This window comes from Macaca mulatta, chromosome X (assembly GCF_049350105.2).
Source record: "Macaca mulatta isolate MMU2019108-1 chromosome X, T2T-MMU8v2.0, whole genome shotgun sequence".
In the NCBI taxonomy this organism is placed as follows: domain Eukaryota; kingdom Metazoa; phylum Chordata; class Mammalia; order Primates; family Cercopithecidae; genus Macaca; species Macaca mulatta.
Genome location: NC_133426.1, coordinates 75,210,754 through 75,229,635, shown reverse-complemented (window position 1 = coordinate 75,229,635; position 18,882 = coordinate 75,210,754). Strand labels below are relative to the sequence as shown.

Genomic DNA, 18,882 nt, shown 5'->3' with positions numbered 1-18,882 from the left:
CAGCAATCAGTGGCAGAGCTGAGACCAGGCCCCATGGGCCTCCTGTCTCACAGCCCAGGGCTTTGGTAACTTGGCTGCCCCACCTGACTACAGGTCTCTGGTATAGAAAGCCCCAGAAAAAAAAAGCAAGAAAGTGAGTTCCCAGGAAAGAATGGGGTCATAGATCTCCTCCATCTCTACCCCTAGCTGGGGAAAGGTACTGCTCTGGACATCTCAGACTCCTGGGATACTAGAGCTAGTTTTACAAATGGTTTACATACGCCCTGGGTTTCCTTATGGCGCCACAAGACCACAGACCCGTTCTTTGCCATGACTCACCTGCTTGCTTTGAAAATGAACCTCCAGTTTCATCGAGGCACAATTGTTCAAGGTCATCAGCCTCCTGTAATAAAGTGGAAGTGTCCACCCAAGGTGGACATCCCCAAAGCCTGGCAGAGCCTACCAAGATGCACCCACCACTTCACATGCCCAAGCCATCAAAACTTCTCGCAAACTCCAATATTCCTAAGGTTTAAGAACCAGAGACAATGCTGGCAAGATTATGGCCTCTGCCCTCCAGGAGCTTACAGAGAGTGGAAATAAACCCTACAGAAATGGGACATGTTCAAAGACAGAGCAGACAGAAGGCACAGCAGACAAACACAGGGAGAGACAAGCAACCTCCATGAAGGAGGGATGCAGTCAGAGAATCCCTGGAGGACGCAAATGGGATTTTGAGAGTGAGAGAAACAGGGACTCTTACCCAAGCTTACACAGGACATTGTAGGTATATAGTCAGCAAACAGATCAGTGGGCATGAGACCAGTGGGGCTAAGGCTAATGAACCAGCTTGCAAAGGGCTTTGGGTTGTATGCTAAAAAGTCTGCATTTTTATCCTTAGGCAGTGACAAATTTTAAGCAGAAAGAACCACCATTTGGAGCTGTTACAATGCTGAGGCTGGTGGATCTAGATGGATCTGGGAGTGGGGTGAGGGAAGGGGGAGAGGGGAGGGGAGAGATGGGTTATCAAGACTAAAGCCAGTTAGGCTGAAGCCTTGTGATCGATCCAAGGAGAAGCCATGGTTTGGCCTCAAACAAGGGCCAAGCTCTTGTAAGTAGAGAGGGACTGAAGCAGAGGAATATTTGGAGGCTATAACTTTAGGAGAAAAGAAACAAGGCCAGATCTTGGCTTTCTAGCTAGAGTGACTGGGTGGTTGAGGGTGTCACAAACACAAAGAACAGAATGAGCAATGTGACCGCAGAAGATAAGCTTTGTTAGTAAGCTGGGCTCCTCCTCTGTTAGAGGGTACAAGGGATGTTTTTTTCCCACCAGGAAGCTTCAAGCCGGGCCTTTGGTTTCCCAGGCCTGACCCTCAGCCCACCTACCTACACAGGGCCCCCAAAGAGTCCTCGTCCAGAAAACCGTGGTTTTTCTTCACAGAGCCAATATCCAGGGGAAACAAACCTTCTGTACGGCAGAGAGAAGCAAAGATGAGTCCAGTAGTATATCACAAACTCAGCCTCAGCAGCCCTTGAGCTGGAGGGGAACGGCCAGGAAGGAGGGGGAGCAGGAAGACAAGAGGCAAAGCAGAAGGGAAAAACGTCAGGAATAAAGGAGGGTGCCCAGGGAGTTCAGGGGAAAGGTCTGGGAGAGGCCTAGAGGGCTGAGCTGGACCCAAGAATTCTGTCAGTCAGTGAGGCAGGTCTATGGGGGATAGCAGGCCCAAGACCCCAGGTGACTGCCAAGAGCCCAATATGGGTTCCCCCATTCCCCTTTGAATCCTGGGCTGCTCAGGCAGGGAAACTTCTCCTTGGCCCAAGGTGAACCTGGGGGAGTAGGGCAGGAGCAAGGACAGAAGGGACAGGACAGCACAGTAGCCAAACAATACCTTGCATCCCCCTGTGTCCCAGAGCAGTAGGAGCCCACTCCCTGGGACTTAGGGAGGGGAGAGGGGAAAGAAAGGAGTTGGGGGAATGGAAGAGAGAATCTGAGAAGTCTCACAGCTCTCTACCTTACTGGTGAAGCAAGCCCATTTGTTCCTTTACTCATTCAACTAATGAGTATCCAATTGAGCATCTACTTTGTGCTAGGCACTTGAGCAAACCATACAGCATACAACAGTGAACACAACAAAAATGGTTCCTGCCTTCATGGAGTTTACGCTCTTAAAGGAAACAGATAAGCAACGATACTTAAAACCAAGATGGTGCAGTTACAAATGTCATGGAAGACATCAGCCAGCATGATAGTGTAAAGGGAGGCTGGTAGGGGTGGCGGCTGCTTGTAGAGAGGTGGTCAGCAGAGAGCTTTCTGAAGCAGTGACATCTGAGCTGAGTCTTGAAAGATGAGAAGCAGCCAGCTGTGCAAGGAAACTGCAAAGAGAGTTCCAGGCAGGAGGAACATCAGCATCAAGGCTCTGAAGAGGGAAAAAGCTTGGTGTGAGCAAGTGTAGAGAGGAGCCCTGTGAACAAAGGTAAGAGTAATCAATGGAGGTTGGAGAATGCAGTGTGACAGGCCAGAACAGAGCGTCTGTGTGTATTTCATTCTGAGTGTGCTGGAAGGCCATCGGAGGGCTTGGAGCAGGACTGACAGTCAGGCCTATGGCCAACAAGAGCCCTCCAGCTGCAGTGTAGAGATGAGAGTGCAAGAGCACAGGAAGCTGCTGTACTAGCCCAGGTGAGCCGTGACACTGGGTCACACCAGGCTGTGGCAGTGGAGGTAGTAAGAAGTGGATTGATTCAAGATACGTTCTGGAGGGAAAAGGTCTTGCTGAAAGGTTAAACATAGGAGATGGGAACAAGGAGGAATTAAATTAAGGATGACTCCTGGGTATGGCGCTTGAGTAAGCGGGTAAATGGTGGTACCATCAGGAGTTGGTTTTAGACCTGTTTAATCTGAGACACCCATCAGACATCAGAGTAGAGAGATTGAATTGGCAGCTGTGAATATATGAATCTGGAGCTTGGGGATGAGGTCTGGACATTTGGAAGTCATCAGAATATGGATGGTATTTAGAGAAAGATCTCATGAGAAAGAAATGTTGAGAGAGAAGAGGGCCCCGGACCGAGCCCTGGGATATCCTAACCTTTAGATATCAGTTAGAGGAAGCAGAGTCAGCTAAGGAGACAGAACCCAGTCAGAAAGGCAGCCAGGAGAGGGGGGTGTTCCAGAAGCCAAAGGAAGAAGTGGCCAGTGGCACTGAATGCTGCTGAGAAATGGAGCAAGATGAGGACTGGGAAGTGACCACTGAGTGTGACCACATGGACGTCACTGGTGAACTGACCAGGCAAGTTGACCAGGCGAGGTGGATGTGAAGCCAGGGTGCAGTAGGGGTGTGGGCAGAAAAGGGGAAGGGAAACAGCAAATATGAAGAACTCTAGAAAAACACAAAAGAGAAATGAAGGAAAACAGAGAAATGAGGCCATCACTGTGGGGCAAGTGAGGCCAAGGCTGGGCCACCAGGGTGTACAACTCCAGGCGGCATTCTTCACACCGTGTGTACCGACATGGCATCCTCAGGATTGGTACCACGTGGTGACCCTGGTCAAGACAAGGTACCTTAAAGGCATGGGCAACAGCAGAGTTTGCGGCAGTTGTGAGAGCAATCTCGTAGAGATGATGCGGGAGAGAAAGGTACAACTGCAGGAGCAAAGTCAGAAAAAAATCGGAGCAAGGCCAGGAGACACTGCTTGTGTGTAGTTGGAGAGAGAATCTGACTTGCCCCATTTAACAGACAAAAAACTGAGGGCTAGGGGAAGTATGTAACGGGGGAGGGTAAACAATTGAGTGGCCTTACCTTCAAAAAGCTGCACATACTGAGGGAATCCTGTTGCTCGAAGCCACTCACATGCTCTTTTGGCCTCGGCTTCTGAAACAGAACAAGGGAAAGAAACAGGCAAAGAAATGGGGTTAGGAGGGTGCTGATGCCAGGGCCCTAGGTGTATGCTGCCCAACCCCAGCAGGCAGGCATATCTCATTCTGGTGATCCAGAAATGGCAAGAGAAGGCCAGAGGTCCTAGCACATTTGCTCCAAGTCATAGCCAACCAGGAGGCCCTCTGCTCCCCAAACCCTACTGTCTGGGCATCCTGGCCCTGGCTTTCTTGAGTCTCATTCCCTGCCTCTTCCAAACCCCTCCCACTCTCCCACCCCCTGCCCAGGAACCAGGATCATCTGGGGTCAAGGAGGCCTGCTGGGATAAGAAGTCACAGCTGTGTCCACCCCCCAAGCCTTTCTGAGGAACCTACCCCCTTCCAAGGCCCTGGGTAGACCAGCCCAGTCCAGGCAGGAAATAGGAATGCTCAACCATTCCTATCATTCTCTTTCTCATCATCACATGTAACATTCTTCAGCACTTTGACAGCCAAATCTCATTTCACACACACAATAACCGGTGATGGCTTTGCTATCCCCATTTTACAGACATACCAACAGGCTCAGCCTACGGTCTCACAGTGGACAAAGCAGCAGTGCCAGGGTTGGAATCCCAGCTGAGTCTGACAGCAGCATCCCCATGCTCATTCCAGTCCTCCCTCCTCAGGGAGCTTCCCAGTACTGCCCCAGCTCTCTTGGCCTATTTGTGTCCTAGTGCAGTGCTGAGTGTCATGAAGACACAGTACTGGCCTGTTGGGGTCTTGGGGGAAGAACATGGCTAGGTCAGCCTGTCACCTCTGCTCTGGGAGTTCTGGCACAGAGCTGGGCACCCCTGCCAGCGCCAGCGGAGATGTGCAGCTGGACTGAAGCCACAGAGGAGGCACTTCTAGTCAGGGTAGGCCAAATACCAGCAGTAAAGCCCTGCGCCTGCCCAGGCGGTTATTTGCTTTCCACCCAGGTGATGCCAAGATGAGTGGGGCTGGGGCCATGGGACCTGGCATTGCAGGGATGGTGGGGGAAGTCAGCTGGTTTTAGCAGAGCTGATCCGGCCACGGAGTCCTGCCCTCAACACGTCCTCCACTTCCTCAGCACCTGTGGCCACAGTCTCACCTGGCCCCCCTGACCAGAGGACTCTAAGGAGGCTGGTGAGGTTTTTCCAAGACAGGAAGAGCTCTCTCTTCCCAGTGCTCACTCACAAGGAAACCCAGGATGAAATCCTAGTGGCTGGGACAGATAAGATGAAGGACAAAACAGTATTTCAGAGATGCTAGGTGAGTAGACAGTGGAGGGAAGAGTGAGGGAAGTTAGAAGTCAGTCAGAAAAAGTAATGGGTTCCTCAAGGGTCACATACTGATGAGGATTCGAGGGAAAGAAGAGAGGGCTCTGCAGCCCCTGGAGCCCCTGCAGGTTTTGGGGGCAAATGGGGGTAAGGGCAAGGATGAACATCTGTGCATTTCTGTGAGTGCATGCAACAGGTCAGTGTCCACCACAGCATCTGTCTCTACACGTAGCTGTAGCCAAATGTGCTCATGTCCACAACTCATGAGGATCACTGTGGGACTGTGCACCTGTATATACCCACAAGCACCTCAGTCTGTGCATGCACCCGCCTCTCTCTCTGTCTCTCTCTCTCATCTCTTTCTCTCCGTGTGTGTGTGTGTATGTATGTTTTATGTTACTGCAACTTCCTAACCTAAGATACAGATCTAGGAATCGCCAGGACCTCTGAGGGGTCCCTGAAAAGTGTCTGACAGAGCCCTGCTAGCAGTACCTCCACCTGTCTGGCAGGGGGCAATGCAAGCCTGAAAAAGGATCCTGTGCTCCAGGCCAGTGGTAGTCTAGGTGATGTAAGACCAGTCCAAAGGGACTGCACAGCGGCCCAGGGAGCCTTTGAGGAACATGGTTCTGCTGCTAGGACAGCTGAGCTGGCTGCCACAGCCACTTCCCTGTCCCTGTTCCTGTCATGCCCCTGGGATGAGACCCTTTCCCCATCTCAGCACCTATCCTGGCAGCCAGCTCTGCTTTCCTGTTATTAGGACAAAAGGGAGGTACCAGAAGATGGACCAGGTTAGGACTTCCAGAGAGGCGGGCACAGGAGCAGACAGCGGCCCCTAAAGGGTCACATGTATGGCCACCCCAGGAAAGGGAGCAAATCTCTAGGGTAGGCCTGCATGCCAGGAACACACCCTTAAAATCCCACTGCAGCCCTCAGTTACTCATGGCTAATGGAGAGGATAGGAGAGGCACCTCCCTCCCCTGATGCTAGGCATCGGCCCTAGCTGGGGGTTGGCAGAAGAGGACCATCTCACTCAGGCCAATGCCAAGTTCTTTCATGACTACCTAGAGCCCTGTAGCCCCTCGCTACTCAAAGTGTAGTCCCAGACTAGCAGTATCAACATCACAGGGGAGCTTGTTAGAAATGCAGAATCCCAAGCCCTACACCCAGAACCACTTTATTTAAGAAGACCCTCAGGCAAACACATTAAAGTTTGAAAAGTCTTGGTCTGAATCACATTGCTCAGTGATTCTCACCCCTGGATGCACATAAGAATCAGCTAGGAAGTGTTATTTTTAAAAATACCAGTGCCCAGAAGGCTGGCTTAACTGATCTGTGGTAGGACTCTCCACATTGGTATTTTTTAAAAAGTTACAGTATAAAGCCTACTGAGGTCCAAGAGACTTTTCCAAGGTCATACAGGGTAAAGTATCACAGGTGAGACTATAACCCTGATCTTTTCACTCCATGTTCAGCGCTCTTGGCCATTGCATTATGCCACCTGCCCTCATGCCAGCCAAGCAAGGAGCTCAGACTCAGGAACCAACCCCAGCCCCCCAGGCTGTTTTCCTGCTCCTTCCGGTCTAGTGGAGTCACAACCCAGGGTTCAAATCCTGATGCTGTCAGTCACTAGCTCTTCGACTTTGGGCAAGTTGTATAACCTCTCCAGGTTTCCATTTCCTCCTCTGTAAAACAGGAGCCACGGCATCCACATCTTTTTTCAATTTTTATTTTATTTATTTTTCATGTTTTTGGATTTTTTTTTTCTTTTTGAGACAGGGTCTCACTCTGTCACCCAAGCTGGACTGCAGTGGTGCTATCACAGCTCACTGCAGGCTCAAACTCCTGGGTTTGTGTGATCCTCCCATCTCAGCCTCCTGACTAGCTAGGACTACAATAGCAGCCACCACACCACACCCGGCTACTTTTCTTTTTATTTTTTGTAGAGACGGGGTCTCACTACATTGCCCAGGCTGGTCTCCATCTCCTGGCCTCCAGTGATCCTCCTGTCTCCCTGTCTCAGCCTCCCAAAGTGCTAGGATTACAGGTGTGAGCCACCACACCCAGTCAGCATCCACATCTTATAGCTACTGACAGCATTAAATAAAAGACTGGAGAAAGCGAAAGCCCCTGGCACATAATACCAAGCACTCAACAAATGTGTTCCACCCCAACTCTGACTCTGAAAGGTCCCAAAGAAAAAGAGGAAATTAGAGAAAGAAGCCCAGCTACTGCATTCCCTTGTGGGTCTGGACAATGGCTTTGCCCAGACCACTGTCAGAATTGAGGCCAAATGGTTGGGGGAAGTGAGGTAAGGAGGCAGAAGTTTCAAAGAGGTTGCAATTGCTCCAAAGACAAAGGAGCAAAGAAGTTTGGAGTAGGGCTGCAGACTGAATTCCCCACCACCTCTCCTTAACAGGAATCTAGAGAATGTAATGGGTTATTACCAAACAGGATGTCAGGGACATTGGCTCCCCACAATACACCATCTCATGGAGGGCTGGGAGGCCCTGAGGCTCCCTCCCAGACGGATCAGTCAGGGACATATGTCTTGGTGATTAAGGGCTGAACTGCGCTGCTCTGCCTTGTCCCTCCCACTCGTCTCAGCCTGCCCAGGCTGAGGCCAGGAGCGACCCCACCTCCACCCCTAGTAGAGTCAATTCACCTGGGGCTGAAGCCAGGTGGCCCAGACTGAGGATTGGCTTATGTATCTGGCGGGGAGAGTGACAACGGGCAGGCTGAGGTGAGGTAGGAATGTTTGTGGTCCCTTGCCTTATCTCTATATCCAGATGTGCAGATTCCAAGGCATGGCCACCAGCAGTTCTAAAGGCTATATTCTGCATGCGGTGTATGCTCTGGCCAAAGCTTAGGTGATGTGCCAGGGTAGGTCAGTAACAGCAGTCAGCTGGCACAAACTGGATTCCACTGAGACTTATGCCCAGACTCTCCCTGGGGGAGGGGCCCAGATCTCCCAGATCCAGGCTGGGAGAGTCAGGGGAGAGGGCATACTAGAAAGCTCCAGAGTCCAATCAGGCCTCAGAGCCAAACCCACAGGTCTCCTGGAGGGAGCGTCAAAGTAGGAAAGGCTGAGCAGCAGCACATGCTTTCTGAGGTCAATGATGGTATCCGCACCTACATTTACACAGGCCACGTTCCCAGAGACAGCACAGAGCAGTTTTCTATGCTGAGAAGGATGCAACCAGGAAAAAAGCAGACCTTCTGGTCTTGAGAAACACTCAAGCATAGGGCTTATGCACCCAGGAAAGAGGCAGCAACATTTCTCACTGGGAGATGCAATAATGCCCGCAGATGATCACTAAGTTGGAAAACGAGCTTTTTTCCAATCAAGCCAGCTTCCATGCTTGCCACTGAGTCATCTGAAACAACTCATGTCATTCTCTAAGCTTTGGTTTCCAAATTTATACAGTGGGGACTAACGACTTTCCTGTCTACCACTGTGGTTACCTTATAGATTTGATCAGGCTTTTGCTGGTTTTGAAAGTGGCTATATAAAAGTTCTCATTAACGAAGGCTATTTTTATTAAGATGAGCTGAACTTTGTACCCATCTAGTCTTTAAGACACAGTTCAGATTGTGTACCAGTTGCAAAGAGGTGAGAGAAAAGAGCCAGGAGGAAGAGAGAAGGCAACAGGCATCTAATCTAGACTACAGGAAGTAAGGCCTCAGCCAGCCAGTGTCACCAACCCCACTCTCGGGCTGGGTATCCCCTCTTCACACCACTACTAGGCAACCCCAGTCCTTGTATCTTCTGGTCACTCAGTGGGTTATAAGACAGCTGCCCCGGCCCTGGGTTCAGCCTACTCATGCCTAACCATAAAGACAATATCAGGCATGGGGACCAGGCAGGAAGACACAGGCTCAAGACAAGTAATGGATGGATGTCACAGGGACACAGATGAAAGCATCCCTTATTACTGCTGGAGCTGTTGGGTGTCCCGTCCCATTCCTCCCTCACCTCTCAAATCTGGCTGCACGTTAAAATCTCCTGGGGAGCTTTTACTAATAGGCCCCACCCATGACTAGTTAAATTAAACACTCTGGGGATAGGGTTCATTTTTGTTTGCTTATTTTTGAGAGCTCTCCCGGTGCTTCTAAAGTACAGCCTGTGATAAAGACCACCACCCTACACAGAAAAGGCCTGCTAGAAAGCCACAGGTATAGGTCCCTGGAAAATTCTACCCAGAGCCGAGTCACAGGCCTGTTCTGCTCACAGGCCCATGTTCTCTCTAGACCTGAGTGCAGGAGCAGGAGAGAGTGACCAGCATCAATGTGAATGCCTATGATGACTGAGGGAAGGCAGGCAGTGGGTGTTTGTGAAGGTCATTCAGTTAGCTGACCTGCTCCCTAAGGTGACTTTAAACATGCGGTGGCCTCCTTTACCTGACTTAGCTTCCTGTTTGGAAAAGCATCGCCTCCATGGCGCTCACCAGAGGACAGGGGCCTCCAAAACAGGATCTGGATCTGTCTCCATGTCGGTCTTTCCCACCTTCACTGAGTGCAGGAGGAAAAGCCAGTGTCCTGAGTGGTGGAGAAAGACCTGGGATGCCACTATCTACGTGACAACCCCAGGTCCCAAGGCAGGCTCTGTGAGGCTGGTCCCTCAAGGCAGGGCTAGGAGGCAGGCAGGGGGTCGCCTACCACTGCAGGCCCTGCTACTGCTGCTCAGAAACGCTAGGACCCGGCAAACCGCTTCTCAGATCATTTCTTTTGGTTGCTACAAGGCCCATTTCCTTTGGTTGCTACAAGGCGCATTTCCTTTGCCTGCTCTCCAACCCTAGAGGGGGACCTCTCTCAAGGAGAAGGTGCTGGCCTTTTGGCAGAGGGCTTGTATCTCAGAAGCTACCATCCTCAGCATGTGGCCCCAACTGCTCTGAGCAGCTCCTTATACCCTCCCTTAAGGAAACACTAAGGGACCCAGGCCAAAATAAGCTTGCCCACCAAGCCTTGAGCCCTGGCACAGGGCTGCATCCCTCAGGGGCGCTGTTTCATTTGAATTTGCACAAAGCTACCCTCTAGGTTGGCAGTGCCCCTAGCAGAAGTGCTGCAATGAGTGGCTGACTGGCTCTGCCACCTCTCTCCCTGGGGGACAGTGGGAGAGGGACCTGTACTAAGAGCTGTCAGGGATTACAGGGCCACCAAGACTTTCCCTCCTGACCTTGAAGCAGACATGCAAGGGGGTCTGCAATGCCCTATCTATGGGGTGGTCCAGTTCACTGGCGCCTCTCTCTGCTCCTGCTGCTCTTCACTGAAATCACAACTCTAACTTGATTCTTACAGGAGGCGGCACAGGGAGGAAAGGAGACAGGACCAAAATAGCTCTCATCCCACATTCCAAACCTCACAGGAGGGGCACCACAGGAAGGGCCTCTGTATTTCACCCAGCCTAGGTTGGCAGTGCTGGACCCTGGCTGGCCTCTGGCTTGTTAGGTCACCGGGCAGAACTCAGCGCCCTGCTGCACCTGTTCAGATGCCAGTCTCGGTCTCGGTTGGGGCTACAGCTGGATGCCAAGTTCTGGGCCCATACAAGCAACACTTCTGGAGCCTCCCTGTCACAAATGAGGCACCACTAAAGCAAACAGCCCAGGAGGGGCCCCTAGGACAGGATGGCAGGAAAAACAAGTCACTGAATCTTTTAGCTGGCCAGTGGTAAGTTCAGGAGTGTGGTTCTACCTTCTATATAACATCCCTCTCGCAACACTGCACACCCCAGAAAAAATTTATAGTCTCTACCACAGGGATTCTCAACCAGGGACAATTTTTACCCCAGGGGACATTTGGCAACGTCTGGAGACATTTTTGGTCATCTCGACTGGCGGGGGTTAAGGGGGAAATGCTACTAGCATCTACTCAGTAGAGGCCAGGGATGCTGCTAAACATCATACACTGCACCAGACAGCCCCAGACAAAGAAAGGTTGACCCCAGATCTGAAGCATGAGACCCTGAGGGTTAGCCTCTGCCTTATCTGGGGCCTCGGGCCCCTCTGGGCAGCCCACCCTCCCGCCAGGATGTCCTGGGGGCTGAAGTGAAGAATGGGTGCAACATTCAGTGGCAGTCCCTAGCCTTTGCACATTGTGGACACCTTGCAGGATCGGCCAGGAAGAGGCGGCAATTCTGGTTTGGCATTTTATTTAAAAATGGAAGTTACACAAGAAACCCCCAATTGTGGTTCCCCACTCCTCTCCGCAAAGCAGTGGCCTTAGCTCCTGTGTGCAGTTATAAATGAGGGAGAATCATGAGCACCCTGAGGTTAAACCAGACCTCAGGCCCACTGAGGCTGCTGGAGATTTTGGGTCCAGAGGCAGCCCAGCCTGTAGGCTCCTGGGCTTGAGCTTGGTATGGCAGGACCAAAGTAGGCAGCTGACATTCCTCCCCGGCACTGGGTTTCCCTATGACAAGGAAGGTCAAAGCTGCCACCTGCTCTGCTGCAGTTGCTCCATTAGTTTTCTTGCCCCCAAGGGCCTCCTGCCCCCAACCCAGTCCCAGGTGCTCTGACAAGGTCATGGTGCCTAGGAAAGAGAGACTTGTTTTAATGAGCCATGTGCTACTCCGTCATCTCCAGTCCCTGGCCTAGAGGTAAATGATGCCAGCCTAACCGGTCTGGGGCAGATATCAGGTCAGTGGTGACTGCTCTCCACTTTGGTTTGAGTGGAAAGTATTGAACTAACGGTCAGGTGAACTACCTTCTGGCCTTAGCTCCACTAGCATCTTGCATAACCTCAGGCAAGCCATTACCTCTGTCTGAACCTCAGTTTCCCCATCTCCTAATGACCATTCCCCAAAATCTAGAGCTGCAGCAGAGGTGTGTGTGATGGGTAGTGGCTGTCTTAGTGGGGGGAGCTTTCTTCCTTCACATTCTTTTCTGAGGACCCAAGTGAGGATCCTCAGTGTAACGCACACCAAACCCATCTTTCCCCACAAACCAGCTCTCCGTATGTTTCTGCCTCCCAGTGTGCCCACTGCCTAGGCTTAAACCTCAAGTCATTCTTGCTCTCTTCTCGCCACATGTATTTAGTCACCAAGTTCTACCAACTTTTCCATCAAATGGTTGGGCTTTTTTCCTGCCCAACTGTGCTCTAGGTTCTTCTGCCTGGATTATTTCAGCCCTCCAAGTTCCCAGCCTCTAGCTTCTCCTTTCAAGGGGCCATCCTGCCAGCTGCTTCTTCTAAGAGCCCAGTTCTAACCTGGCCGCTCCCCTACTCTACAACCTAAAGAGCTTCCACAGCCTGGGGCAGATAGCCTTGACTGCTCCCTGGCACTCAAGACTCTGCACAATCTAGACACAGCCTGATTTGAAGCTTTAAACTACTATTTATTCATCAAGCTGGAGATCAAACACCCCCTCCCACGAAGCCTCCCCTGACCTCTCACCAACCCCCTAACACCCAGTGGCTCAGTTCAATTAAGCAGTCCCCTAACACATTTCCATGATCATCTCAGCAGCATGTGAGTCTATCCCCCATTCAACTGGGGACTTCTCTGCACTGGGTACTTTTGGTCTTTGTGTTGCCACTGAAGTGTGTTAAGGGCTACCGAATGTTCTGGCAACACACAGACAGGAAGCCCTACTTCCCACTACACAGAATACAGGCCTCTGACTCTGCTCCCTTGTCTGGTATCACCACAGCACTAGAAATGGAATTGAGCACCTCTTTACCTCAAAGCCTTGCCCTAGGACAGAAACCACATAGCCAGGAATGAAGGCTCAGAGATGTGAGAACAGAAAATGAACTCTGCTCGATGGTGGAGGCATTATGACCTGAAGGAGCACTTCACTCCGCCGAGCTCAGGGGAGGGAATCCACGTTCACCTGAGAGAAGGGGCGTGCCCACCTCCTGCCTCCCTCTCTTGGCCTGGAAAGTCTTGGCGCTTGTCTGTTTTGACCCTGTGCCATCACGTCTGCATCCCACCCCCTTGCCTACTTCCCTTTCCTTTTGCTCAGGCCAAATATAAACTCCTGGACAGGAAATGCCTTGAAGGAGCCTGGCCCCACCCTGAGATCCACAGAAAATTGTCTCTGATAGAAAGGAAATGGGCCTGAGACAAGTGGCCTCCCTGGGAAGGGAGCAGACACAACGCCTCCCCCAGCCCCAAGGAGAGTCAGAGGGAGGGCTGTGATGCTGAGCACATAGCAAGGGGCGGAGCCTATGGCTCTGGGGGCAAGGGTGATGATGTGCATGCTCAGGTCATGGCAGGGCCAAGGGAAGGAGAACCCCAAACGGTGGTCTTACAGCTCTGTAAGGCCTATGGGCATAGAGGTTACAGGGTACAGTGAGAGGAGTTAACAGGCTAGTCACCTGAAGACGTAGCCTATTAGTCACGGCTCTGTACCTCTTCCTTTTCTTTTTTTAAAATGAGGTCTCACTCTGTCACCAGGGCTGTAGTGTAGTAGCATGATCACAGCTCACTGCAGCCTCGACCTCCTGGGCTCAAGCAATCCTCCCACCTCAGCCTCCAGAGTAGCTGGGACTACAGGCACACACCATGACGCCCAACTAATTTTTGTATTTTTTTATTTTTTGTAGAGATAGGTGTCTCCCTATATTTCCCAGGCTGGTCTCAAACTCCTTGGCTCAGGCAATCCTTCTGCCTCAGCCTTCCAAATTGCTGGATTATAGGTGTGAGCCACCACCGCCCCTGGTCTTGGCTCTATACTTCTTACTCACAGCAATATTTGTGATACAGAATGTAATTATTAATAAAATATAGCAGACACTAATAGTTATACAGTACTAACTACGTGCCCTGGGCCACGGACTTTGTACTGAGCCATTATTATGTCCCAGGCATTTCTTTAGGTTTTTTTTTTTAATGTGTATTCACATCGAATCTTCACAACAAACCTGTGAGCTAAGTGCTCCAATAATATCTCTATTTTACAGAGGAGGAAACTGAGACCCAGAGATAGGGAGTAACTTGCCCAAGGTCAGCAACTAAGAAGTGGTGAGCCAGGATGCAAATCCAAGCAGTTTGGCTCTAGAGTCAGAGCTACCAAGTTAGAATCTTCCTCATTAAAGAAAAGAAATTGTCTAGGCTGGGGCCTGGCACACAGCAGACACAAAATCATTTACCAGGGTTTTTGCAGTATGAGTGGTTAGCCTGAATTTAACTTCCCATCAGCCGGGAAAGCACTTGATCATCCTGTATGTCATTTGGTCCCCGCAAGAACTCGTCCAAAGCAGGTAATGCCTATGGTACAAATGGGGAACTGAGGCTACACTAGGTCAAGTAGCTTCTGTTGGACTACAGATTGGGCCAGAAGCCTACCTAAACACCCACAGCCCTCCTGCTGACCTGTTCCCTCCCTCGGCTCTCCCCTTAGAATCCACTCCCCATGAACTGTGAATTTATTCAACTAATAATACCCAAGCACCTACTTGGTGCCAAGCCCTACACTGGGTACTAAGGTCTGAAAAGAGAAAAAAAGTTGAACTCTCCTGCAGCACTTGGCCAGAGCTGCTGCCAGGCCCATCCTTCTCAGGAGACAGAGGCTCACATGGACTGGCCTTCGTAGCACTCTCTGGAGCTTGCTTTGGAAGCAAGATAAAGGGGCATAAGCCCCGAAGCAATGGAGCTGACAGCTAGTACAGCCTAAGGGAAGGAAGGTTGCAGCCCCCAGGACCCTGAGATGGAAGCACTTCGGGGAGGGCTAGAGCTTCCGGACAACCTCCTGCCACCCAATTCTAGCATGGGACACGCCAGCTAGTGATCATAGGAGCTAATCCAGCCAGCCTCCTGCCTGCCCCAACCACCCACGCCTTCTAAATAATGCAGCTTGGTTGTCAAGAGGGCATATTCAAATGTCTCTTCTTCCCCGATGCCACCCAGCACCCTGCTCTCCACCCCCAGTACTAGAAGGTGCTAATCAGGCAGGCCTGGTGCTGATGTCAGAACCACACTGCCACCCCCACCGCCCAACTCCCTCCTATACACCCTCCCCAACCCAATGCGGCTCTGTTTTAGAGCATAAATACCCACTCCTCCATGTCCTCCCTCCTATTCATCTGTCCACCTTGGTGATGGAGGGTGAGGGGAAGTGCACAGAGCAGACAGGCAAGGACCTGGGGACTGCCTGTCCAGAAGTGACTAATCACTGGTGGGTGTGATGAGCACTCAGGAGGGGAAGGAGACCCGAACTTCAGCTCTTGCCTCCTGGCCAGGCATCTGGAGAGAGGCATGGCCCAGTCATTAAAGATGTCAGGAGGTAGAGTCAGACCAGCTGGGTCCTGATCCCAGCTTCATCACTCCCTGGATATGTGACCTTGGGCAAGTTTATCTAACCTCTACTTACCTCAGTTGCTTCACAAGTAAAATAGAGACAAAGATAGCAGTACCTACCTTACAGAATTGCCATGAATGCTAAAGAAGTTAATTTATTATTGGTGACACCAATAATAATAGTGAACTCTTCTAAATTATTGACACAGCCTTGAAAACTGTTGCAGTGTCGTGAATGCCACTAAAGAAGGCCAGAGGAAGGGAGCCCTGTGGGTGGGCATGGCCAAAGGGGCTTTTCTGGGTAAGGTGGACTCTGAAATGATTGCAAAGTCCAGACCGAATGCCCAGGAGGTGGCAGGTTTGAGGACTGCACAACCCCAGGTCAGTGAAAAACAGCAAAATGACAGGACTGCAGAAGGTACTACCAAGCAACAATCATGGCAATAATTTTATTTATATTGTTGGATTTAATATTCAACAACCCCATGAGGTGGGTACATATCTCCATTTCAGAGCTGACAAAATGAAGGCTCAGAGAAGTTAAGTAATTTGCCCAAAGTCTCCCAGCACTGTGAACATGAGAGCTTGTGTACAGCTCAGGATGTATTTTACTTCTGCTCCACTCTGACCCCTTTTCCACATTCTCCTCTTTGTTTTTCCCATTTAGAAGGCCCTGCTGGTGTGGGCACTGCTCAGGACAGATGTTTGGGGACAAGCTCTTCCCACAAGCTCAACAGCCTCTGCCACAGCCTGACTTGACCTCAGTCTGGAGCAGAAAGGCTGGCTGCAGGTGCCTATCTCACACCTCAGACAGGCCAGCCTTTGGCCAGCCCAGATAAAGGACAGGAAATCCTAGGCCACCTCCCCTGGAGCTCACTCTCTCACAGGAACAGAGTTGCAGCCAGGGCAGGAGTTCCTCTGTGGTGGGGAAGCTGCCGAGTCAGCCCCGGCTGCCATGGCTGCTGGGTGTGGTTTGGGGAAAACAGGGAGGGCTGAGGGTCAGGAGACCTGGGCTCCAAATCCTCCCTCACTGGAGACTGTTTCTCCCTTCCCTGGGCCTCAGGTGGAGACCACCACAGATCACTCTGGGGAAATCATACCATTTACTTTACAGGGCTGCTCAAAGAACACAGTGGGATCATGGAAGTGAAAGTGCCTTGAAAACTGAAGAAATGGGAGGACTCATAGTCGTCATCATCAACTGCTAGGGGAAGGAATGGCTAAGTTGGTATTTCTCCCTGTCTGATTCACTCTTCTAGGCCCCACTGTGGGCATGGCTCATACTCATTTCCGGCTTCAGTACTCCCTAAAATATCCCCTTCCCTCCACCCCTCACCAACTCCAAAGATAAAACCGAGTGGCAGGAAAGCAGGGTACGCTGGAAGCCCCCCACATATTACATAGTATTCAACTAATCAAGGGGAACACCTACTAACACCAGGCTTGTCCTCCACTACGGGGGCACCAATTAGAAGGCCCTACCTTCCAAGGGCTCTCCAATCATGAGAGCTGGCTGGACCTGAACAATAAACAAATCAGCATTGTCTAAGGTATTTGCACCCAAGATTCTAGGGGTTAGGAGTCTACCCGCTGGGGTAACTAGAAAAGGATTATGGAGAAGTCATCTGAACAAGTTCAGACTATAAATAAACTAAGGGGAGTGAGGGGTTTCCAGTGCCCCATTTCCTGTCTCCACATGTTAAGGGGGCCATAAACAGTAGCAGGCAGGGAGGACAGAGGACAATGATGAGGCTGGGAAGGGTGCTGCTCCAGGTCTGAGGAGCAGCACAGATGCTTGAAGGCTGTTTGGCCTAGAGAAGACACAGGTGCACTTGGGTTCCGTCCTCAGACTCCTGAAGGTCAGAGAGAGCAGACAGGGTCCAGGTGGTCCCAAGGGGCACAGTCGGGACCCAGGGTTAGAAGCCTCAGGGAGGCACAGTTAAGTTCAACATGAGAAAAGCTTTCAGACATTCCAAAGACGAAAGCAACTTGCTTGAAACATACCACATTCCCACGTACTGAACATGAATGAGCAGGAACTGCACGAGTACCTGTCGGGAAGCCCCAAGTTTCAGAAGGAAAGTTGGACCTAGTACCCTCTAAAGGTCCTTCTCCCCTGAGCTCTGCCTGCATACCTACCTCTAGAGGGGTTGTGGGAGAGAGCATAAAGGTGACTGGAGCTGGCTAGGCCCTTGGCTGCTTCCCACAGGGACCTGGGATCCCAGGAGCACCGTGGGCTGGTATGACCGAGGGGGAGCAGTTCACTCATTAACTTGTGCTGAATGGGTCAGAGAGTGGCTGGCCGCTTGGGACAGACACAGGCTTGGGGAGGGGCCAGAGAGCAAACTGCAGAAAAGCCCATGCACAAGGAGAACCCAAGCTGTGGCAATTCAGGGCTTGGCCAGCTCAAACTGACCCAGCTGGCTGAGAACATTCAGTGTCTGGGCCTGGATGAATTTGAAGCCAGCTCACCATTGCCCAGAAGACAAGAAAAGGGTCTCGAGTGGGGAGGCATACTTGCATAGCTGAAAGGAAGGCTGACAGACCACTGAGTCTGCCTGCCACCTGCCCTACCCACTTTATAGTCGTGGAAACTGAGGCCCAGAGAAAGCAAAAATCACTCACTGAGAGAAAGCTATAAAGGGGGCAGAACCAGAAGCCGTTTCCTAACTCTGTAGCAGGCCCACGGGGTGGTTCCTTCTCTTCCTACTGAAACTGCAGAAAACTGCATGTGGTCTGGAGCTTTCTAAATTGGGTCTGGGTCTGGGTCCTGGCCCAACCCTTCCCAGGTACCACTGCTTGTCTAGATACAGGCTCCCAGAGGAAGGCATCCTCCTCCACTTACAGAGCCCCTCGGCCTCTCAGCAGCAACCATGTGGTTGGCTGTCCCCATTCCCACTGCAGCCTGGTGTGGAGGGACCCACAGCTGTACTGAAAACAGACACACATTCAGACAGCCTAACTCCATCCCCAGCATCGGCAGACCCTTTGGGTGGGCATTTCTTGCTCTTTTAGACTTTCAAATTGAGATGAGGGCATCAACTACTCCTAGAAACACCCCTACCCCTTTTTAACTCTGATCCTGGACCCCACTGCCCATCCAAATCCCCATCAATTCACTCCCCTTCCCTTCTCAATACCATCCAAGCTGAACCCATGTCCTTCAAATGCTGTGAATAATTGCTTCTGTTTGCCCAAGTAAAGGACGAAGGGGCAGACTTTTAACTGGCCCCAGAAGGTCCCGTGACTGAATGTTTGTCAATGTTCCCTTGGGGGAAGGTGAGGGTTCAGGACACGGTCTCTTTAAGGCCTGGGGTGGACAGGGAGTGAGTTAATGACCATCCCCTAAAGATGACTTTCCAAGGTGGTTATTATGTGGCTCAATGATTAACCAAGCAGTGGCAGGACCCCAGGCTTGTTGGAAGGAGGCCGCTCTTTTCCCAAGGACAGCCCAAGAGCAGGAACCTGCAGTCAGGGAGAACATTCCTGGGGTCTTTCTCTCTCTTTCTCCGACAGGC

General features: G+C 51.3%; 1 protein-coding gene across 10 annotated transcripts in view; it reads right to left on the bottom strand.

Annotated features, from left to right (window-relative positions):
- The window catches only part of STARD8 (StAR related lipid transfer domain containing 8), a 79,458-nt gene that overhangs the window by 9,054 nt on the left and 51,522 nt on the right, over positions 1–18,882 (bottom strand). For 3 of the 10 annotated variants that reach the window (XM_077989694.1, XM_077989695.1, XM_077989698.1), the window contains exons 1-3: positions 3,777–3,809; positions 1,366–1,516; positions 319–382 (exon numbers count right to left, since the gene is read on the bottom strand). In XM_077989694.1, coding sequence (XP_077845820.1) covers positions 319–375 — 57 coding nt within the window. In that variant the 5' untranslated portion in view covers positions 376–382; positions 1,366–1,516; positions 3,777–3,809. Of the gene's footprint in view, positions 1–318; positions 383–1,365; positions 1,517–3,776; positions 3,849–18,882 lie in introns of those variants that run through there. The other 7 variants (XM_015127608.3, XM_015127610.3, XM_077989697.1 and 4 more) reach the window with 3 other exon arrangements.